The sequence below is a fragment of the Corylus avellana genome, chromosome 6 (genome assembly GCF_965113065.1).
Source record: "Corylus avellana chromosome 6, dhCorAvel1.hap1.2, whole genome shotgun sequence".
NCBI classification, from domain to species: domain Eukaryota; kingdom Viridiplantae; phylum Streptophyta; class Magnoliopsida; order Fagales; family Betulaceae; genus Corylus; species Corylus avellana.
Window position 1 is genome coordinate 12,301,585 of NC_142495.1, and position 24,336 is coordinate 12,325,920.

The following is a 24,336-nucleotide window of genomic DNA, read 5'->3' on the forward strand; positions in this document are numbered from 1 at the left end:
TTTTCAACGTCTCTCTCTCAATCCCCCTCACCAGTCACAACGCATCTTCCACCTGAACTCTCATTTCCCACTCTCTCACTCTCGCTCATCAAACAGGTAGTGATAGTGTTTGGGTCTGTATGATTCTTCAATAGTTTATGCCTTTTGCAATCTCCCTCAATAGTTTCTGCTTGATTCTTCGTCTTTTCGTTTGGGTCTACTCTAATTGAATCGAGGTCTTTTTAATGATTGCTCTCTCTCTCTCTCTTTGATCACAAAGGGTTTAGAATTTTTCATTCTCTAATGCTTAAATATAAATGCAATTTTAAGATTTTAATAATCATGAGATTTATAATTAATTATGTATTACTTAGTTTATATATATATATATATATATATATACACACACACACGAGCTTATACGAGCTTACTCACGAGCCTAGCCGAGTCGAGCCGAGCTTGCTTCGTTTAATATTCGAGCTAGGATTTGTGTCCATGAAGTGCTTCATTTAATATTCGAGTCGAGCACGAGCCGAGCTTATGCGAGCCGAGCCCGAGCTTATGCGAGCCGAGCCCAAGCTTGCTCGCGAGACGCTTCGCTCACTTAACAGCCCTAGCTGCCGCAGAGTTCTTCAAGATAGTGACTCAGTGAGACGGATCAAACTCCTACTGTGACTCTGTGTCCCTGTGAGTATATGAATATCATTATTCTTCTGCAGTTGTATAACTTGTATTGTATATTTCATATTTGATTTCTTAGAAGTTAGAAAAGTGAAGATAAGAGGATTGATTTGAGGAAGATAACAAATATTTAATTTTTAATTTTTTGGTTTGTTGCGCCCTTCACTCAGTTCAGTGTATTTGTGCTATTGAGGAGAACTGAAATCAGTGTGTCACATGCGTGTTTGATGTTTCTCTCATTCTCTGTGCATTGTCAATGACTCAATTGTCCCTCTTTGGCTGTAGCTTGTTTCGGTTTCTTCATTTCCTGGTTTCATATTACCAAAAAAAAAAAAAAATCAAGAAATTTAATGTTTATTTATCAATATCTGGCATTTTCCTGTCATAACCCAAGTACCCAACCGAGTAAGTTGAGAGTAAAGTTTAAAGTTTATAATTAAAGCCATTAAGGCCTTAATTTTTCTTGGTTATGACTGGGCCCTTAATTTGTCTTGGTTATAATTTAAGCTTTTTAATTTGGATATATCTCTCATTTTCATCATTTTGTTTATCTTATTCTAAAACAATATTGTTATTATTTTTTTTTTTTTGTAAGGTGTGTCTTACTCTGGGATTTTGTCAAGCATCAACGAGTTTCAGAAGAAATATTGCCAATCTCAGGTTTGTTCCTTTTATTATTTATTTTAGGCTAATAGCTATCGGAATATGCTACTGATTTTATTATAATATCATTAGAGTATGTTTCATTAGCCATGAATTGTTTAGTGTGAGAAGTATTCAAACTAATAGATAAATAATTTTTCAGATTTTTCAAAAATCTTATATTACATCATGGGCAAGTCAAAAACAATTGATGCATTTTTTAAGAAAAAAAGATATTGATTCAAATTCTAAATTGTCTTCATCGACATCCAATCCTCAAACTTTAGCTCATGAGCAACACCCTTCTAAGATGCTTTTTGTGATACATATATTGTGGTATAATTTTTTTTTTTTTTTTTTACAATATTTACCATATTATAATAAAAATATAATATATAAAGAGAAAAAAAATTATTTTATCATTATATTTTATTATTTTATTGACGTCCCTGGTAGAATGAATTCCTGGATCCGCCATTGATCCCGCACGTACCGGTGTACCATATCATACGATACAATTAGTCTTATCCATATTTTACATGCTTGCTCTTACAATTTCTTCATGTTCGTTATCTTGTTAAGTAGCACATTTTCACAAAATGTAGAGTTCATAACATAGACAAAATATATTTCTAAGGGTTGTAAAAATGCATGTTTGGTACAAAAAATAGTTATACAATGTGGGAAAAATAACGGCTAGTATCATGTGAGTTTGTACTCACCCAGGTCGCATAAATCCTCTAAAAATCCCTCTGGTTGTTCTAAGTTCTCCAAATATGTGAAAAGCCTAACATTAGTCCTTAGTCCAAGCTAAAACGAACCTAAATCCTAGAACTTTGAAAACAGAGGCTATGGAACGATTGGGCAAAATGGCGTACACCCCTTAAAACACTTATGGGCGAACGTTTGGGCTCGAGGCCGAGCATTCGGCCAAAGGGTTTCAAGTGTAACTTAATTTGGTCCAATAATCTCCTAAGTAGTCCTAAACTAGTTCCAAGGCTACAAAAGGGTTTCTAAAACATTTTAACCCAAAAAAACATCACCATGCAATAAGAATATGTTTAATGGAAAGGAAACGCTCAAAATAAGATTAAGACCTATGCTTCTAGATTTCTAATAAATAAGCTACTATAAAGATACAAGGTTACCAAAACAACCTAAGAAAATACTAGAGAGAGATGATTACCTGTAATAGCCCAACAAAACACCGTTTTAAAAGGGTAAAGATTTCTTGCTTAAACGGTTAATGTTTCCTTAAAAAAAAAAAAAAAAAAAAAAAAAAAAACCTTAAACCAGAGACCTAAACCTTTTCCAAATAACCCAAACCCCTTGATACTTTTTGAAGCAAAAATCCCCAAAATACCCACTGGCCGAGCACTCACTAGGGGACCACGTGAGCACTCGCTCTTGACCTAGGTGTGAACACTCGCCTAGCGACCACATGAGTGCTTGCTTAACAGTCTTCAACCCATTGGGAAAAACCCAATCATATGCTTGAACCTTTTTACCCATTGTTTAAATAGTACCCGAGCGCTCGCTCAACAATACACGAGAGCTCGTTGCCACCTCCGAAAAGCATTTTTAACCCATTATCTACTTTTGCAAACAATGGCATGCCCCAATCCCCTATATAAAGCCCACATTCGACCTTTAGCCCCCTCCTACACTAGAAAAACCCTAAATCCTAGAGTGAGGAGTGATTTTGAGAAAGGACGAGATTTTGAGGAGTTTGCCATCTTCAAAGGTAACCTATTGTCCATTTTCCATAACCCTCATGTTCTTCTTACTGTTTTCATAAGTATTTCAAATTCTAGAGATGCATTGTTAAGGTTATGTGCCTATTTCTTAAAAAGAGGGAGAAATGTTTTCAAATGGCTTTAAACACCTCTTTGATTCCTTGTATTACATGATGATGTGTTTTCTTACGATACATGTGTCCATTATCAACTTAGGAGGAGAAGTACCAACCCATAGCTTTAGATAGAAGCCCAAAACACATTTTGGGAGTTTCTGGCTGAGTCTTAATCCTCTGACCGAACGCTCGCCCTAAGGAGTGAGCGCTCGCCCAGAGAGCAAGGCACACACCCTTAGCTCAAAATATGGTACGAAGATTTTAGTAGCCCTTTTCGTTAGATCGAACCTCGTAGAGTTTTCTAGTACTGCTTATAACGATGAGTCAAGTTTCGTTATAGCAGGGATTCATGATGTTAGAGGATTCGAGCGAGCACACGAGGTAAGTAAACACTTACGAATACTTTCCTTAAAAACATGCGATACGTCAGCTAACTAAGCACGCATATGATATGAGCATGCTTATATTTTTGTACAACTTGGTAATTTCTTTAATAACTGGTTGATAAGATGCATTGGATGACATGGTACACCGGTATGTGCGGTATCATAGCCATGGGCTTTTTATAAACTTAATTCTATGGTCAAATGTGTGTGTGGTTATATGGGTCTTGGATCCAATGGTTATTTCATAACAGGCGCAGCCTTAACAGGCGAGTCACTACGGGACATACATCATTAGTAGTATGGGCCACCTGAGGTTGGACTCAGTCAGGTTGCTAATGTTATGGACAGCAGCATACAATGGTCGGGGCACCGGCATTGTATTACAGGTCCCTCAGGACAGAGCCAACCGTGCTGAAAATGGATAATATCTCTAGTAAACCGTATATGATAGTTATGACTTATAAATCATTAGTTTTCTGCATTAAAATACTTAGGCAATTGCCGTCGGGAGTACACCACATTTTATCAACCAAACAATATTTTAAAGGTATATTAACGGAGACAATACCTCTTTTAAATATTTACTAAAATTGCACGTTTATTTCTGCTTCATAATAATAGGCTCATGTCATACTTTATCACGGGATTTACTTACTAAGTCGTTAGATTTATGCCGTTATTACTCTTATAGGGAGTCTGTTTCTAGAACTCAAGAGTGGTACAATTGCCACTACAGACTTTGCTTACAAAAGATCTTCATGATGATTAATAGAGTTTTCAGATTGATTTCCCCTTCCTATGCATTAAATCTGATAATGCTTAGAGGGGCGGTTTTCCATTTAGCCACCAATTAGTTTAAGTGGGATAATTGCCAGTAATCCTGCCAGATTGGTCAGGGCCAGTTTTGGGGACATTACACTACCTCCACGCAGTAAGACTCTTTAAGAAGTTCCTCCTCCTTCCTCAAGAACACCAAGAAAATCTCTCACAACCTCACAACAATACTTAAGCAGGGTTTCTCTAAGGCTCAGAGGGTAGAATAAGTTGGTGAAGGGCATGGGAGGGGATATTTATATGGTAGGGAAAGCTGTGAGCTCTTCAAAAGCATGCTTGCAGTGCATGAGCGTTCGGTACTATTGTGCCGAACGTTTGTGTACTATTTTACCTAATGGTTTTAGGGTTGTAGTCATACACCCGGGCAATAACCAGTGGTCAACCAAAATTCAATGAACGTTCGGGCAAGTCCACACATAAGCGTTCGTGTACTTTTGTAGGCGAACGTTTGGGTGATCCCCATATGAGTGTTTGGTCAAAAAGTCCAAAATTCTCAAAACGACCCTCCACGTACTCCTAGTAACCCAAAATTTCAATTAACCCTTTAACCAAGCTATTTTAGCCTAGTTAATTATTTGGGTCACTACACTAAGTCAGTTTCTTGAAGAATTTGTATGCCTAAAGCACAAGATTATAGTATGAGGTTTATACCAGGTTTATGAGCCTATTTATATGCAAAGAAGTGAAATTAGAACTAGATTAGGTTTTCTACTTTAACTTGGCTTGAGAGTATTGAGAGTTTGATTTGGACCCGAGCTCTTACTTCAAGTTGACTTAGAGTAGGATTGTTAGACTAGATTCTTCAAGAAGAGTCCCAAATGGAACCAAATTGTGATTCCAACTTGGAGTAGGAATCTAATTCAAATTCTTCGGGATAAGACTCAATCCCAGAATATCAGAAGTTTGAGACCCAGCAACACCCTTTCTAGAATCAAGGGATAAAGATCCCTATGCCTTCCATGATGAAGTGAATGTCCGACTATCTCGGAAAATGCTTGTCATGGGGCTTGAATGTAATGGATGAAGTCTCGGGATGTGTTTGATCCTAAGACCCAATCTTGATGCGCCAACCTATGTCCTCTCAGGATGTACCTAGCCTGGGAGTAACCCAGTGATTATTCTTCATGTCTTCATGGGGCATGCCCATTCTGGTAGAGGCCCATCGCTATTCAGGCCTAAAATTGGTAGATTTGTGTGCCAGACATGACCCTAAAGCCATGACCCTTCTAATGGGCCGATTAGGTAGCATTATTCCCAACACAATAAGTTTTTAGTTAATAACTTTACAACTTTGCAAAATTGTCAATAAAGTCAAACCTCTCACTGATGTTTATATATCACTTACTATTCTTGGTTCTAGTAAACATATCGAGATATTTGGATTGGCATTTTTCTTATGCTTAGCTTAATAATGGTCTCTTCTTTAACTTGATTTGTTTCTTTGATGATTGTATTATTTTGGTATATATAAAAAATTATCAATGTACTTTCTAATGAATTTTACGGATAAAAATGTCTGTTTCACAATGTTTATAAATTTTTCATCTATGTTTTAATAACATATGAGCAAAAATGAAGTATATATCAAAATATTAGGAAAAATAAATAGAGTAAGGACTATTTTTTTACTTTTTTTTATTTTATCCTTTAAAAACTTATGTGCCTTTTAAAATCATTATTAAATTATATACTTCTTAATAGTGACAGCAAGTCTAGTGAAAGTGAGGTGGAGGTGGGTCATCAATTTTTTTTCTTTTTCTTTTTCTTTTTCTTTTTTTAAAAGTATATTCTTATTATTTATGATATATTTAGGGGTGTAAACGAGCCGAGCCTGAAGGAGGTTCCCTTCTTCGGGCTCAACTCATTTAAATATTACTCAAGCTCAAGCCAAGCTCAAGTACGAGCCAAAAAAATAACTCGAACTCATAATAAGTCGAGTTGAGACGAGCATAATTAATGGATTTTTTTAATAAATTTAAAATTCGAGTACTCTTAAACGTAGGGGTGTAAAAAACTACTGGGAAATCGGGGAACCGGTTGGAAAAAACTGGTAATCGGGTGGGATTCCAGTTTTTGGCACCCGGGTATAACTGGGTAACCGGATGCATATATATATATATAATAATATATATCGGATCTCGAATACTAGAACCAGATCTCGGATTGCAAGCTTTCAAGAAGAGAAAGAATGAGTTACTACTTACTACAACCAGCAACAGTCCCCCTGTCGGTGTTCCTCCCCTGCAAGGTCACCCCTCCGATTAAATCTTTGTAAATTCTTCTTTTGTGTCGATATAAATTTGTGGGTTTTGTGTGTTTTTTATTTTTGTTTGTTGGATCTGACTCTCGATCGAATCTTTGTTTCTTTGTGGGTTTTATGTGAACAGGTTATTCGCTAGACAGATATCCCAAGGACGCATATCCGCCACCGGGATATCCTGCTCAGGGATATCCTCCAGTAGGATACCTTCCCCAGCAGGGATATCCTCAGCAAGCGTATCCTCCGGCCTACACCCTAAAATAAGCCCAAAATACAAATTTTCTTAAAAACCGGTTACCCGATCCAAATAACCGGATACCAGCCGAAATCAGCCGGTTATTGTATAACCAGTTAATCGGGAACCGGCTACCCAGTTTCAGTTTTCCAAAATTAATAACTGGTAACCCGGTTTCGGTTCTCGGTTTTGGCCAATAACCGAAAACCGGGACCAGGTTGACACCCCTACTTAAACGGCTCAAGAAGTCAGCTTGCATATGACATTTGCTTAGCCTTGCTAGCCGAGTATAGAGTCTGAGTCAATACAGTACGACACTTGGTTTCGAAAATAGAGAATATGCATCCTTTTATAGATAAGCAAACTTGGGGATTGATGTTTTCTTAGTAATGTGGCCATGTGGGACAAGTTAACCTGTTATATTCAGACTGCAATGGGACAACGCCCCCTACAAAAAAACATTTTTTCAACGTCTCTCTCTCAATCTCCCTCACAAGTCACAGCTCATTTTCCACCCCAACTCTCATTTCCCACTCTCTCACTCTCGCTCACCAAATTTTTCTTAAAAAAATTATATACATATATTTGTTATATATGTGTGTGTGTGTATATATTAATTAAAATAAGTTATATAGTATATTTGTTATTATTGAGTAATATTGATTGTATATTGTTAGTTACTTAATAAAAAAATAAGTTGAGCCTAATATGCGAGTCGAGCCTTATACGAGCTTGCTCATGAGCGCGCTCACGAGTCGAGCTTGCTTCATTCAATATTTGAGCCATGATTTGTGTTCACGAAACGTCTCATTTAATAATCAAGTCGAGCTTAAACAAGCTGATCTTGAGTTCGCTCGCGAACACCTCTAGATATATACAAATTTTTAGTAGTTTGAAAGAAAAATTACTTTGAAGGACATTACAAATTAACTATTTGATGAAAGGGCATGAATACTTTTCCGAAATTACCAAGAATATATTAATCCTTGAATTTGTTAAAATAAATAAATAATCAAATTGAAGCAATGAAAAATGGACACAATTTCCCAGTTTGGAGGAAATTTTCTCCAACTTATTTTAATAAGTGGTAAATATTATTCAACATTTGGATTTCTACAAAATTAATGTTTAGATTCCTAGATTAATAGAATGACTCTTTTATATATATATATATATATATATATATATATATATATATAGGTTAAATACCTCAAACCCCCTTAGGATTTAGCAACTTTATTTTTTCCCCCCTGGGGTTTCACTTTTATCACAGGACTCCTCTGGGGTTTTGATAAAGACCAATTTAGTCCATTCGTTAGTTGACCGTTAAGACTGACACGTGGACCAATCAGATGTTGACACGTATCACCTATTTAATTTTTTTTTCTTTTTTTTTTTAATTAACAAAAAAAATGTATTTTTAAAAAAAAAAAAAAAAAGAAAAAAAAAAGTAAAAAACTGGGGGTGGCCGATCGCCCAGATGGGGGTGGCCTGGCCACCCCCAGTTTTTTCCTTTTTTTTTTTTTTTTTTTTAAAAAAAAAAAAAAAATACATTTTTTTTGTTAATTTAAAAAAAAAAATTAAATAGGTGCCACGTGTCAACATCTGATTGGTCCACGTGTCAGTCTTAACGGTCAACTAACGAATGGACTAAATTGGTCTTTTATCAAAACTCCAGGAGGGTCCTGCGATAAAAGTGAAACCCCAAGGAGGAAAAAATAAAGTTGCTAAACCTTAGGAGGGTTTGAGGTATTTAACCCTATATATATATATATATATATATATATATATATATATATATATATATGATGGCACTTGTGAGGTAGGTCGAAATTTTTTTGAGGAAATTTTTGTCTGTAAAAAATATGTATTTTGAAATAGAAAAAAAAGCACAAGCCACAAACACACAACCCACGTCAGACGCCCTGAACTGCAGACCCTCTTCCTCCCCGTTTCAAACTCTCAACAGAGGTTCTCTCAGGTATGGGGTTGAGTTTTCTACTTCAGTTATTGTCTTTCCCAGTTGTTTTTCTCGTTAAAACTCAGTTTGTGCCATTTCCTTCATAATAGTTGAAAGAAAGTCATATGTGCTTTCACTTCTTTTTCCCTTCTTCGTGTAAACTTTTCTTTGTGTTACTTTGATGGGTTTTTCTTTTGTTGGTGACTTCTTTGGCGTTTTGTGTGGAAAATTGGCAAAATTTGGATTGACTCGATCAAACTTAAGATGGGTTCTTTGTAATTCTGTTTAAATTCAGGAGCATCGGTGTTTTATATTCATATTTAACTAGAACGGAGGTTATGTTAGTCCAGCTAACAAGTCAATTTACTCTTTCTTGTATACAGTTTTCTCCTTCACAGCCAAACCGATATAAAGAAAATGTCACTTGAAATTAATTACTTTTATAAGCTAAATATGAGATCTTTTGTAGAATGAGTTAATCTAGTATACATTTAATATGTTAATCCTGTCTGCTTGAAATGAAAAGAAAAATCCAATAGCTTGACAATTGGAGATTCTACCAAAGACTTTAATGGTGCGTTAGTTTGATATGTTTCAAATTAAACACTTGAAACTAACCTATTGCTGGAAATTGCTTTTCTTTTTCTTTTTTTCTAAAAAAGAAAAAAATCTTATTTCGGTTGGGATTATGGGTTAGTTAAGTTGACAGCATTGATACACTTGGGGCCTTATGAAGCTTTCAAAAGGAAATTTATAGAAATTTAGTTATATAATCATTCTTGTGGAACTTTGTAAAATCCATGATTGTTTTTCTTTTTAGGAGATAGTTTGATATGTTGCAAATTAAACACTTGAAATATAACCTATTGTTGGAAATTACTTTCTTTTTTAAAAAAAAAAAATTCTTATTTCGGTTGGGATTATGGGTTAGTTAAGTTGATATAATTGGGGCCTTATGAAGCTTTCGAAAGGAAATTTAGTTATATTGCGGAACTTTGTAAAATCCATGATTGTTTTTCTTTTTACCTTGTTATTCATTTATGCTGAAAGCTTATTCCCATTTTGGTAAACATGGAAACTCTATTTATTCTTCTTTTTGTCCTTTTTAAAATAGTTCTCAAACTTTTTCTTTCACATCATGCCTAGCGTCCTAATTGGATAAAAGCATTCACCCCCTTTCTAAAATGAACTTGCGGTACAAACTTTCCATTGGGCACATTGATGTTTTTTTTTTTTTTTTGTCAAATGCTTTTCACACTTTCGCTCTTTCTTTGCAGAATTCTAATGACAGATAACAGTATCAGTGATGATGACACGATAACATCAGTTGATAATTCAGTTGAAAAGCTTCCTGATCATCTCCTGATAGAAATTTTCATTCGAGTTCCTGTCTCAGATTGGGCACATATATCATGTGTGAAAAAGCAATGGGCCAATTTGTTTCGTGGAGAATGCTTGTGGCAAGCTGCTCTAATCAAGACTTATCCTTTGGCTATCCAAGCTAAAAGGTGGCCTGGACCTATCCCTCGAGGATTAAGCCAAAGGTAGAGTGTAGTCCCTTTATTTTCTGGTATTCATATAATTTTAATTTCTCAGAAATTCTCGGAGCAACGTTTAGTTTATAGTTTCATGGCTTGGAGAAAGGCTATGCAAATTGATGGAAATTGATTATTACCTTCTAAAGGAAATGATCTTTCTGATATTTTGATGTGCGGCTTAGAAATTATTTGGGCAATCATTTAGAGCCTTTAGGCTTAGCTTTATTATCTTTACATCTTTGATAGATAGAGCCTGATTGGTCAAATTTTGATTGAAGTTCTGCAAATGATAACTAAAAATGAGTCGCAGTATAATAATATCATTTCCTGATATTTTGATGTGCGGCTTAGGAATTATTTGGGCAATCATTTAGAGCCTTTAGGCTTAGCTTTATTATCTTTACATCTTTGATAGATAGAGCCTGATTGGTCAAATTTTGATTGAAGTTCTGCAACTGATAACTAAAAATGAGTCGCAGTATAATAACAGTATATATATATATATATATATATATATATATATATATATATTTGTTAAGTATAACATTTCAGGAAACATAATTATAAAAAGTATGCAAAGATTGTTTCCCCTGGTTGATATCAAGTTAAGTGGATGTTTTTCTCTTCAATATCAGAAGCCTACGTTTCATAATACATGTACTTTACAATATACATATGCCCATTACATTAGCTGACCCGCTACTTATGAAGTGGAATGAATTCTTTATAAAACGTCCACACCTTTAGCTGTTTGTGATGCATTTGGCATATTCCTCTGTTGTGCATCATTTATCAGACCCTGCATTCCTGTAGTAAGATGAATTGCAACAGATTAAAAAATACATTTCAGGATCTTACTCAGCATCAAAACTATAAATATTAATTTGGGTATATTCTGGCTGATAACAAGCTGTAAACTAAAATCAGCTTTGTTATACTAGAAAGGTAGATGAGAAAAATGGGAGTTAGTGAAGAGCAGGGTAGATCAGTCTAGCCATCAGAGGGTTCTTAGGCGTCAGAACTACAAGAAAGATGCATGACACATCAAACAAAGCAGCAGTTTGGTCAATATTTCTTTAGCTACAGCAAATATCAATACATAACTTGTAGGACCTTATCAACTAACATATGGACCAAATTTCTCCTGGTAAACTAAACTTGGCCCAAGAGTAAATTCAAGACCCACAAACTGAGCCAAGTTAAAAAATAATCCCACAAAATAAACCCAAACATGGACCAGCCTAAACTCAAAAAATCCGCGGTATTGACTACAGCTCCTTAAGCTAGTTCCTGACATTTGCCCAATAACTATGTCAACACTCGGATGGTTTTTTTAAAATGCCCACAAATTATTTTTCCTTTTTAATAATTCGAAGTGCTACTACTATGCTTTATAACATGATTGCAGTGGAATTTTGGCTATAATTTTTAATTTTACTTTTTTGGTAAATTAACAACATCAAATACATTAACGAGAGCATCGAAGGTAAGTACCATTACATTCCCATAATCATAAACATATAGTTCATAGGTCAATGATCACAACAAATGTAATCCGAAATATATCTCACTACATATCCATCATCAAAATAGTGAATAGATTCATTATATCACAAAAAGGCACTAAGTGCCATCCACCGTCTAGATAGTCATGCTAAAATCCTCCAAGAAACTATATATGCTAATCATATAAATTCAAGTAGTCTTGTTTACCTCCTATTCCTCTTGTCGAACCTCTAATTATGTACCTGTAAAACAACGTTTTACAGGTGGAAGGGGTAATTCCACGACTTAGTAAGCAAACGTTACTTGCAAGCCGTATATGAAATGAGCCCTTGTTAGAAAACACATGAATAAAATGTTTTCATGCAATGACTTCCATAAAGAGGTAATCAATGCATAAAAAGTATTCCTGCTGATCCTTCGATATTGCAAGGTAACATAATTTATAAATGCAAGACATGAATTAGGACATTTTCCATTTATGTGTAAAATCCACGGTCATATATATGTATAACTCTTTTCCTTGGCTGTACCCGTACAATTAAGTATTAACCACCGTACGATTAAAGTTGGTGCTTCCCGTAGGACCTCATGGTACACCCTCGTGGCTGCAGGAAATGCACTACGTACCGCATATCCTAGTGGATCGACCCAGGCTCTCCTTGGGTGGCTCACTCAACCTAGGATACACCTAAAATAGCCCCACACCGTATGTAGTTGCGTCGGCTATATATATACACTTATACATTATCATCATAACTATTCTCCTTGGCTGTACCCATACAATTAACCACCATACGGTTAAAGTTGTTGCTTCCCGTAGGACCTCATGGTACACCCCCATGGCTGTGGGAAATACACAATGTACTGCATATCCTAGTTGATTGACCAAGGCTCTCCTTGGGTGGCTCACTCAGCCTAGGATACAGCTAAAGTAGCCTCACACCATATGTTGTTGCCTTGGCTACATGTATATAGCACGAACAACGTGGATCCAATATAAACATAAAAACGCCTTAGGTTCAAACTCTTATATCATAAAATGACACATGTTTACGCAATAACATTTCATAACGTCATCATACATATAACTTCGTAACATTTCATAACATAGTCCACATACCCCTGTTTTCTTCATTACGTGATATAGTAAAGATTGCAAAGCATCTAGGGCTCATAGCATGTAGAAAATATAACATTTCATGCTTGCATAAAAGTTCCCATTTTCCCTTTGCAAATTTTCATGCAATTAAATCCTTGTCTACTTTCGCATGAGTTTACTTTGAGCATTAAGTTTCTCAGCAACTCCTCCTCTATAATAATCGGTTCAGTTGTCTGCAAATTTATCCTATAGTTAGTTGGGCTCATAAATGTAAAACCCTAATTTTTCCTCCTAATAACCATCCTCTACCTAAAGTCGCCCTAAATCCCCTTTAGTGTCGAATGTAGTGCATATGTCCTATAAGTCTTCATTCCCCCATTATTCTCTCTCTGATTTTTTTTTTTTTTTGGTCCTATTTGAATGGGGGTTCAAACAAAACTAGGAACGGGGTGCTCTAAGTTATCTCATTTAGATGGCTATTGATCGAGCCTTCGAACGAGATTCCTTGATTTAATCTCATTCGAACGAGGCTACTATTCATCGTCTTTCCCAATTTCTCTTTGCCAAAGCTTCAATGTTTCCCTCACTTTTCACCTCTTCCACTTTTTCCACCTTTTCACCTAAACACTACATATCACACACACACACAACCCCAACTTCGAAATAACAAACTCATGCACCAAAATCAACCATAACTTCAAGGAAATGAGAGACAAGGTCAAGAGTTTACCCTTTGAAGCTTGATCTTTCTCTCCTCCTAGATCCAAAAGCCTCTCTCTCTCTCTCTCTCTTTCTCTCTCTCTCTCTTTCTCTATGTGTGGTTCGGATGAGAATGAAGGGGGCGGTTGCATGCCCTTAAAACCCTATACTCCAATTTTCGTCTTTTGTTTATGTTTGTTTTGCATGAAATTCAGTCTCATTCGGACAAGATTCTTTTAAACACGAGACACATGTCTTATCCTTAACTCTTTTGAACGTGGGTTAGTCCCATTATAACGGGACCTCCCAATGTGAAATTTTCACCAAGTCCTAACATTCCCTTTGCTGTAGTAGCCCCTTGCCTAAGAACCCACATTAGTTATTAATTTATTTTATTCACTTCCTTTAATCCTTCTTTAAGCATCTTGCTGAACCCCAAGTTTTAAATTTAATTTTTATGTTTTTGAAGCAGGGTGTTACATTTTTCCTCTCACAGCTTTTACAGCCCTTCAGGACTTATTGCTTGCATTGTCATCCCTTTTTTTTAGTAACATATAATCTGTCTTTGGACCTATCATATGAAATTGAAATTCTCTCTTATATTGGTTTCAATAGCATTTAGTAGGTTTCCTCTTTAACTCACCAAAAGTATATTATTATAAGCTTACTGGCATTCTAATGGTCTCAATGAATGCCTTCAGGAGATTTACAGCTTTATACATTAGCAAACACATCTTTTCTCTGGAAGGTGAGATAGACGAGCTTGTTGGGCACACTTATCTATTTTTGAAAGAGCAACTTGAACTTTCCACTATGCCACCTCCTTCAGGGGTACTTCATGGAACCATAATTGGTGTGTTCTCTGCTCTCACTTACTTATTTTCTTGCTTGCAACCCTAATGAATTTCTAACTGAATAAGTGATTTATCATTATTTATGAGTTTGGTGGAGTGCCAATTCCTATCTCAAATTTCATAGGTAGAAGGTCATATAAACATCTTAAAGGCTGTCACTTGCTTTTGTGTTACAGACACATGTCAACAATTTTTGTTCCATGTAATTTGAAGGCACTTGCTTGTGCCTTTCATATATTCATCGTGTTGTATTTCCGGTGTATTTAGTCTAAGATGTGTTGGCATATTCTTTAGACAAAAACATTAAGGCCCCGTTTGGTTAGCGAAATGGGTATTCCATTAGGAAAATGAATAGGTATTACTGGGAATAGAAGATGTTGGAATAAAATAATTATTTCAATTCTTTAGTTTGGTAATAACACACATGGTCTAACTGGAATTGAATCAAAATTACTAAAAAACCCCACATTATTTTAATTTTTTCTTTTTCAATTCATATTAGAAAATAAAAAAATAAATAAACCTAAAAAATGGGTGGCTGGCCACCCACAAAACCTGCCGGGGGTGGTCACACCACCCCTGGTGCCATTGGGGGTGGCTGCACGAGCTCCGGGGGTGGCTGTAGCCACCCCAAGATGCCACGGGGGTGGTCCACCACCCCCGGACGCCTCGGAGGTAGTCTCGTGAATATATATATATATATATATATGGGTGTTTGTGTAAAATGTATTGAGGGAAATAGCTATTCCTCTCATTTTTTAGAGGAATAGCTATTCCTGTGTGCAAGGGATTAGTGATTCCCACGGGAATAACTATTCCCAAAAAATAAAAGACCATTACCAAACAAAAGAATGACTATTCCAAAGGAATAGCCGTTCCATTCCAGAGGTCTATTCCGCAAACCAAACGGGCTCTAAGTTTAGGTCTAAGTTTAAGTTAAATGAATTGTGTCATGTTTCATTGAAGCCTTTCTACAAGGTTGTGAATACATCATCACATGAAATGATCTTTAAAATACGTTTTTTTATAGGTAGTCAAAGAAATATCATAAAAAAAAAAAGCGTAAGGCACTCCTAAGCATACATGAAGTATACAAAAAGGACACCCAAAAAAAAAGAACGAAGAAAACACTTACAAAAACCCAACAAGAATCACCAAGAGCTTCACAATAGAAACCCTAACCCCACAAAAACTCTGGGCTACATTACATCACAGCAAGAGCCCTCTTGACTTTACCCCGGCTAGAACCAACTCCCCTAGCATCAAAGTTGATCGAGCACTCTAAATTCTTAAGATCCCTTCTCCCTTTTGGTTTAGAAGTAGAGATTGAAACCGCTTGACGCTGTCCCTCATCAACTAAAGTCAAGAAATCTAGAAAACCCTTCTCATCCACCTGTAAGAGATCCCCCTAGTATGATAACACGATCTTGCATCTTGCATTGCCTCAGGGTAATCTACAACCCCCACCTTAAGATCATCCCCCTTCAAAGATTCACCCACCTCAGAGACAAAAGAATGTTGCTGAGCCCTCCAACACATACCCGACAAAAACTGTGGGGAACACCCAATTACCATTGAAAACATAAGAAACGACCTAGACGGTAGCAATGAGTACAGACGGCCACCCACAGACAAACCACCAGGAGGGGCACAAAACCCCAGCATCTTCTCACGCACAAGACCATCCCATTGATTTGAGGGAGCAAACCCACCCACGCTAGAGGAAGACGATGGACCCAACCCAACGCCACCAACCGAAGGTTGGGGAACCGAAGGACTCTGGACCACACTAGAAGTGCTCGGGATAAGGAAGGCTCATCGAAGAAAACTTATCGAAGAGGATTTCCTGACCGCACCCCTTACAAACGCCGGCACAAACTAGGCAACAGCCTCAACCAACGGCGAAGAAAGAAAACCCTACGAAGTAACCAGCGGAGCACTGATCACCGCCACAGCCTTGAACAACAAGTTCTCATCCAGCTGCACTCCTCTACTGTCCTTCGACTTCTGAGAGTTCTGCAATGGCTTGGGTTCTAGCGGAATCAAAGTAGCTCAGACCCCTTCACCCAACACAGCCGACCTTGAAGAAGAGCCACCGATGTCACCAAAGTACGCCAGACCACTCCCATCATTTGCCTGAAACAGGTCCAACTCCGACGAGGCGCACTGATCCTTAAAATATTAGGACGGTGAGTGGCTTAGATATCCGGATGATTCAAGGAGGTTAGATTGGACCTTACCTAAACCCGAGGTCTTTATGTTGGGGGAAGTTTTTAAATGGTTTAAAAATATTTTTAAATTATGCAATTTTTTAAGAATTATTGAAGATTGTTAATTCTCGTTTGAATGGTGTTGCTGAGTTGATGTGGCTGATTGCACCATGGGAAGCCCGTGGTGTAAAACTGTGCATGTCACAAAATGTATTGTGGAATGATCACTTGAAGCTCTCATTCGAAGGACAGATCAAAACAATTGCGTGAGAAGATCATTTAAAAAAATCATTGTTCAAATGCTCCCAAGTCCGATTCAAACGAGTGGTGCATCTTTCGAGAAACTGATTTTTTAGGGTTTTTTTTATTTGTCTATAAAAATGTCATTTTCTCACAACTTTAGTCGTTGACAGGAAATTCCTAAGACCTTAAAGAGCACAAGCCTTTTGTGAATCATTATCTTGTTCTTGAGTGAGGAAACTAAAAACCACTTGTTTTAAGTAAAATCTTGAGAAAACTTGAGAGAAAAAGATGTTTTACAATGAACATTTTTAGCTCGAGTTCTATTGTGTGAGTGCTATAAAAATCTCTATTAGAGTTCCCTTCAACAGACCACCTGAGATATTGAGATCAAATTCTTCGTCACTGCATGTGAAAAGTCTGGAGGAGTCTAAAGACATTGTATGGATAACGGGTGTGGGAAGAACCACAACATGGATTTGACGCGTGATATCAATGAACAAAAGACAAGAATCGTGGTAATTTGATCATTGAATAAGAGTGAATTGAACAAAACAAGTCTCGTAGAGTTCGGGTTTGTTTGTAAATCTATGTAATAGTTTTATAATTCTTATATATATCTTTTACTACTAATATTGTTTTGAGCTGGACTACGTTATGTAGTTTTTCCTGTTTGGGCTTTCCACGTAAAAAAATTTTGTTTTCAATTAGTGATGCTTTTTACAGTACGTTTTTCATGTCATTGTGTTTTGTGATTTAACATATTGATCATATTTTCAATAATCTAGAATTAAAGTTGGATTTTGCTTCACATGTTTTCTAATCGACATTGTTTAACTAGTGCAATACATATGTGAATGTTGATTTTCACTTGAAATTTCTTTGTACTGTTACGTGAATTTTTTGAATAGGACCTATTCACCCCTCTTTAGGTTTAGTAGATTGCATATTAGATTTTTCACTCTGTAAATGTACTCATTTTTTTAATTTTGTTGCTTTGCATGTTTTTCTCTTATCAAATCCATCATCTTGTTTATTCCGTGGCGTTGGTGAGGGTATGTGAGGTTTTGTGGAAAATATGTTGGACCAAATCCATAAGAGAAATTTGGTCGTCGTGCTTAATCAATTGAACTACTAAAACTGCATATAGGTTTTATATCTAGATTGATGATTCAATAGTCATTAGTTTCTTGGTGGAGTGCCCATAACCTGAGTGTCCTCGGTACCCACTAACTAGATCTTACTAAATTTGTGTTTTGGCAGATCAATTTATTGCTTGTGGGAAATCAAGTGACATGGCCCATGAGCTTGCTTCACAGATCTGGTTGGCTGCTCTTGACAGTTTGGAGGAAAATGAGCACACGTTTTGTTTGCTTAAAACTCTTGCACAAGAGGGTGATGTAAGCTACACCATTCAGAAGTTTGTCGTTAATAATTATACCTAAGGAAACTACTCTAGAGATACTGGGAGATTTCATGAATACAGCCACATAAAGACATGTAGACGCATCTAGTTTACATGTATGTTTATGTATGTATAGAGAGAGAGAAAGAGAGAGAGAAAGAGAGAGGATCCCTTTTGCCCATTAAGAAGCTGATGTTTAGATTAAATGCTCTCATGCCTTCTAAAATGGACAAATTTTCTGTTGTGTTTGCTACGATGTTATTTTTCCGGTGCGCCGTGTATTTCTTTTGTTGCCATTCTTCCCATATTGACGTTGATTACCCATTTGCCTACCTCTACTACTTGCAGGTTTTTCTTCCATATCCTTACTCTAGATCAACCAAAGTCCAATGGAGGGTGTTTGAAAAGCTCTTCACTGATTTCCGCGACTGCTTTAGTCATGTAGATTATTATGATGTATTGGCATGTGCCAAGAACAAGTTTCAGGCGATACCATCTGCTTGGTTAGGTTACTAGCCCATTTGAAATGCGTATCTTGAACCACAGCAAGTATCTGTACATATGATTGTAACTGTTGCCTTGGACCTAGCTAAGTTGTGAAAATCCCTATACAATGTAAGAGTAAAAAGAAACTGTATATTTCTTCTGTATTTCTGTGCTGTTGCCAATTGCTTTTGAGGAAAATAAGAGAAATGAAATTGAAACAGAATGATATTTTGCTTTCCAAATTATCACTCATATGTCACTTACTCTCACAAACTTGAAGTTCATATATTTTGGATCCTATTTTGAAGTTGTGATATCAGTTTGCTTACTCCATTTAGATGGAAAAATGCGTCAAGCACTTGCTGTCAACTTTATGTGTAACGTCACTAACATCCCCTACCCCAGGCCTAGGTTAGTCCTTAGGAAACCCCCAGGAGCATGGGCTTAGAATGTCTTGCATACCCATTTATTTGGGGACAAGTGCTACACATCTTCCTCTTATTCTTCTCTCTTCATTCTACTTTTTCAAAATCACTATTGGATCTATAGGACTCATGTAACCCTTAGGGGTATTTCGAGTGGTGGACAAAAGTGTCTTAACACTGGACCACCCGTAAATTTTGTGTTTTTCCTTTATATTGCCTTCAGTCATATTTCGGCCTCATCATTGTTTCAGCGGGTTGTGGATGTTCATAGAGGACTCTATCCAATTTGGCATTAGTTTGTTCCATCTTCTTAATGATACGTTCCACCATGGTTCCAAGACAAAAAATTTGTTGCTCCGAATGATTCACTTTTGATACGCTATTGAACCTGACTTTGATATCAATACATGTAACATGATAGATTATTATGTTTTGAAGGAACTAATAGCTTATAGATTAGTTATAGGGAATTTAGACATTTTCAAATATAAGGTTTGGGATTATTTTCTGCTTACTATTTTTATTATTTCATTACACTTATATAAAAAACATTACAACCCTACAGATGGAAATAAAAATTAAGTATAATAATTAAATTATTTGATTTGATTAACCATCAATTACAACTAATTCTCTAAAAGCAGTAGCGGATCTATTTGTAGGCCAACAACGGCCACAGCCTTACTTAAGTTTTTTTAAAAAAAATTTATTCATGAGCTTCAAGAGCTAAATATAGGGCTGCAAACGAGCAGGCTGGCTCGTGAGCTCGTTCAATACCCGCCTGAATAAGCTTGGCTCGTAATCGAGCTCGACACTGTTCAACTCGGCTCGTTACTGTACAAGCTCACTTGATTAGCAAATGACACATACCCAACTCGTCCTACTAAACTCGACGAGGGCTCGTGAGCACGACCCGATTAAGCTTGACTCGCTCAACAAGCCCGACTCGTTTGGGGCTCGTGAGCTCAACCTGTTTATGGATCGATTAGCTCGACTCGCCGACTCGATTAGGGCTCGTGAACCCGACCCGCTCAACACTCAACCCGCCTGACTCATTTATGGCTCAATCCGACCCATTTATGGCTCGTTAGATATATATTTATATCTATATTATCAATTTATTATATGATTCATATTTGATACTTCAGTATTTCTTATTTAGTTATTTATTTGATAGATAATACCATATAAATTATATAATTATCATTTGATCTACGTACTAATGTATTATCATTAGATATATAATATATTACGAAGTGATTCATGTAATCTCAAATTAAGCTACTAGTTTATAATAATATTAAAAATTAAAATCAATAATATGTTTATTTATAATTTAGAATCATAATTTAAATATAATCATAATTCATAAGTATTAACAATTTAATATTTATCCTTCAAAATATCCTTACTTGATATAAATATTAAAATAATCTCAAATTTAGTAACTACTAAGTAGGCTCTAAGAATCTAAACAATTAAAAAACATAGGTGACAATTAGAAAGTTAGTCAACAATGTGCTCTTAATCAATGTACGTTACTCTTTAGGGTGTGACAAATGACAATTGACATCATATACAAATATACAATAATACAAACTTAAATGTTATATTAATTAATTGTATAAAATTAAATTAGTTTAACTTAGTGTTATACTTATAAATTAATAAATTATAATATATTTATATATGATATGTTATATATATTTTCTTTTTTGAAACAATTTTATATAATATATGATATACATCATATACTAACTTAACGTTAACAACTAACAAGTATCGAGTAAAGTATAAAAATAAATTATATTATATAATAACTATACTATGTAAATTATAAAATTAACAAGTAAAGTATATAAATTATCTTTTAAGTTTATACTTAATATAAATTTATTTAAATTATATAAATTATACTTAATATCTTTGGACTTTGGTACTTTGTAGTTTTTAATTTTATCTTTTTAATTTAATATCTTTTAAGTTTATCTTTTAAGTTTTAAATTTATTTAAATTATATAAATTATCTTTTAAGTTTTAAATTTTTAATATTGGATTTGGTAGTTTGTATATTATGTTTAGCAGGAACTACATGCGATCAAAATCGTTTTTCATGTCTACTTGAGCTCTTGAATCTAACGATCCGAATTGAATTAAAAAATGCTAACTTGTAATCAACACTCAAGATCATGGCTCGAAGTACGGGGCACGAATAGTGGCTGGCGCGAGTTTGAAAAAAAAAGGGTTCATCTTTCGAGGGCCTCGGTTTTAACTTGTAAACTTGGTGTATTTTTTTTAGCCGTCCGATTTAAATTAGAAAACATTGTAGCCGTTAGATTTAATGATGGAGTACAGCTGTAAGGCATGACCGGCGTGAGTGTAATCTGGTGTTTCTCGTGTCTTCATGAGCTCTTTAATCCAATGGCCTACATTAAATCAGAAAAAGTTAAATCGTAACAAACGGTCAAGATCATTTCATTTGTAGACATGGCATAGGGGTTTAGCCAGGGCTAGCAATTTTGACACGACCCGCGAACTCGACACGAGCACGACACAAAGATAACAAGTATTGGGTTTAGGCTTATCGGGTTCGGGTCTTAATCAGGTCGACCCGATTAAATTCATGTCTTGCGGGTCCACGGGTCGACCCAACAGACACGTTTAATAAATGGGTCTGGTGGGTCAGCCAGTCTCGGGTGACCTGCCAGACCCATTAAATTTTTTTTTTTAAAAAAAAAAAAAAAACCTTCTAACTAGGTTAACCCTGACACTCACTAACTCACTCACGACTTCACTTCACTCTTCACAAACTCACAATCACCCCAACAGCCGCCAGCCCCCCCCCCCCTACCCAAACTGGCGACTCTCTCTCCCTCTCCGGCTCTGCCTCTCCCTCTCGGCTCTATCTCCCTCTCTCAATTTTGTGACTGAAATGTTCACTGCTAGCACTCTGAGGCAGTAAGCATTTTCTGAAGTTTTAATGATTCTTTTGGGTTATTCCTTGTTTTTCCGTTACTTTTTCTATGTGGGTCTATATATTAAAACATTCTCTTTTAAAACATTATCTATATATTAAAACATTCTCTTTTAAGACTTTTTGTTGAAGAATGCAGCTACTTGGATGGTTAGGATAAATTTGACTAGTCCTTTGGCCCAAGAGATCTCTTTATTAAATTATTTTTTTCAATTTTGGTTAAGGGTTTTTTTTAACGGGTTGGGTTGTGTTACCTGTTTAGCGCACGAGTCGTATCGGGTCGTGTCGGATCGCGTCTACCTGATATGACCCGATTATACTAAACGGGTTAAGCAGGTCATGTTGGGTTACCCGGATATTTTTCATGTTATAATCGTGTCAGACCCACTAACCCGTTTAGCTAAACAGGTCGTGTTCATGTCTAGGCTAATCAGGTCGTGGGTCTTAACGGGTCCTAATCGTGTCTACCATGTTACCCGTTTTGCCAACCCTAGGTTCAACTAGTGTTGCATGCGAAGGATTTTTTTTTTTTTTTTTTTTGAAATCTTGGTTTTTACGCATGCACAGTCACCAAGTCTGACAGTGAACAATACATTTATCATTTTCTATTCTAGTTTTCAACAGTTCAAAAATGTTGATCACTAGAGGCTATAGGATGTGTATTAGTGTGTAACGCAATGGAGAAGGTGAGGGGATACGGTGTTTCGCATGACTTCGTGAGCGTGCACATGGGATTTCATTTAACAGCTGAGAAGCCTAGGATTAAATCATCATTTTTGTAGATTTAATCAACAGGCTCTATTCACCCATAATAGAAGCTTTATGTATAAACGGGTGTGCAGGAGAAATTTTATGACAAAACAAAATCTGGGATATTATTTCAAAATGGACCAAATATAACCGTTTATGTATTAAAAAGAGATGAAAAAACAAGATTGAACGGTGAATGTATAATCTCCCAAAGGTTGATTTGCAAAACTCTCATCTTTTACCGAGAATAGGCGACTGGCGAGACTTCAATGCTGAAGAGGCAAGAATTGAATGTGGAGGGTGGAAGAATTTATTGTTGATTTTATATGACTTGAAGTCTCGTTCAATGCATCGAACTACCTCTCAACTACCATTTCTCTCTTGTTTCTTCATCAGCCGTTAATTCTCAACAAATGATCAAATCCAATGGTGTTTTGGCCATATAGTTCTAGGCGATTTGAGGAACAAACCCTTTAGAGTTTCAATTTCAAAGCATCAAACCAGACATCGTCTATTTCAAACTAGCAGAAGATACTAGGAACTCAACCATCCCATCAGATCCATCCCCTCTTGCAGCCAGATCCCTAATTCCTACACTTAGAGGCTGCATACCAATGGCAGAGACTTACACGACTCTTAATCTGACGGATTTGCTACTCGAGTACTAGGCTTTGAGTGATTTGATTTGGTGGTTTATTCTTTCTCGAATCCTCCCATACGAATCATACATGCTCTTTCACCCTTGCTTCATCGAGGATTGAAGAGTGAAGAGGGAATGCTTCATCTTTAGACCTTACTCGTTGGGTATGTAACTCCAGTTTCAAGAGAAAGTTTCATTTAATCCTTTCATGATGCTTTAATGTTCTTATTCATTTTTTTTAGATCTTAGTAGTATTTTTATTTTAGTTTTTAGTTTTAATTAGAAATTTAGTACCAACTAGTAACTTCTAATTCTAATGTTGATTTTCCTTTCCTATTTCAGGGGACAAACAGTTGATCAGTGATTACAATCTTTGCTTCCACTTGGTTTTCTGGTTTTCTGCAACTTGCAAAGTGCAAACCCTATTTACGACATCACTGACTAAGGTTTATTTATTTATTTTTTTAATTTTCCAAATTTTAGATGTATTTATTGACTAACTTATGAATGCAATATGATTAGAAAATATGAAACCCTAGGCTAGATGTTTTAGATGCAATATGTGTTTAGATTTTTTTTTTTTAATGATATACATCACTGACTAAGGTTTATTTTTTTTTTTTTTTTTTTTTTTAATTTTAGATGTATTTATGACCAACTTATGAATGCAATATGATTAGA

The 24,336-nt window shown here is 35.9% G+C and overlaps 1 protein-coding gene across 2 annotated transcripts; it reads left to right on the forward strand.

The window, feature by feature from the left end:
- The first annotated feature begins 8,745 nt into the window (after positions 1-8,745).
- Positions 8,746-19,082, forward strand: LOC132187171 (uncharacterized). Of its 2 annotated transcripts, none has more exons than XR_015912701.1 (5): positions 8,746-8,850; positions 10,107-10,373; positions 14,373-14,524; positions 18,239-18,496; positions 18,729-18,813. XR_015912701.1 is itself a non-coding variant. In XM_059601382.1 (5 exons), exons 2-5 carry the CDS (start codon positions 10,114-10,116, stop codon positions 18,894-18,896), a joined length of 717 nt encoding a protein of 238 aa, XP_059457365.1. In that variant the 5' UTR covers positions 8,746-8,850; positions 10,107-10,113; the 3' UTR covers positions 18,897-19,082. The 2 variants fall into 2 exon arrangements, 1 of the variants encoding a protein (XP_059457365.1); XM_059601382.1 differs by having other exon boundaries at positions 18,239-18,375; positions 18,729-19,082.
- Positions 19,083-24,336: the final 5,254 nt, after the last annotated feature.

What these genes read in the sequence shown, in the direction of transcription:
- LOC132187171 (XM_059601382.1), top strand. Translation starts at nt 10,114, where the DNA reads ATGACAGATAACAGTATCAGTGATGATGACACGATAACATCAGTTGAT. An exon ending in CCTCGAGGATTAAGCCAAAG is followed by an intron (nt 10,374 to 14,372) that starts GTAGAGTGTAGT and finishes GAATGCCTTCAG; the next exon opens with GAGATTTACAGCTTTATACA. An exon ending in CTCTTGCACAAGAGGGTGAT is followed by an intron (nt 18,376 to 18,728) that starts GTAAGCTACACC and finishes TACTACTTGCAG; the next exon opens with GTTTTTCTTCCATATCCTTA.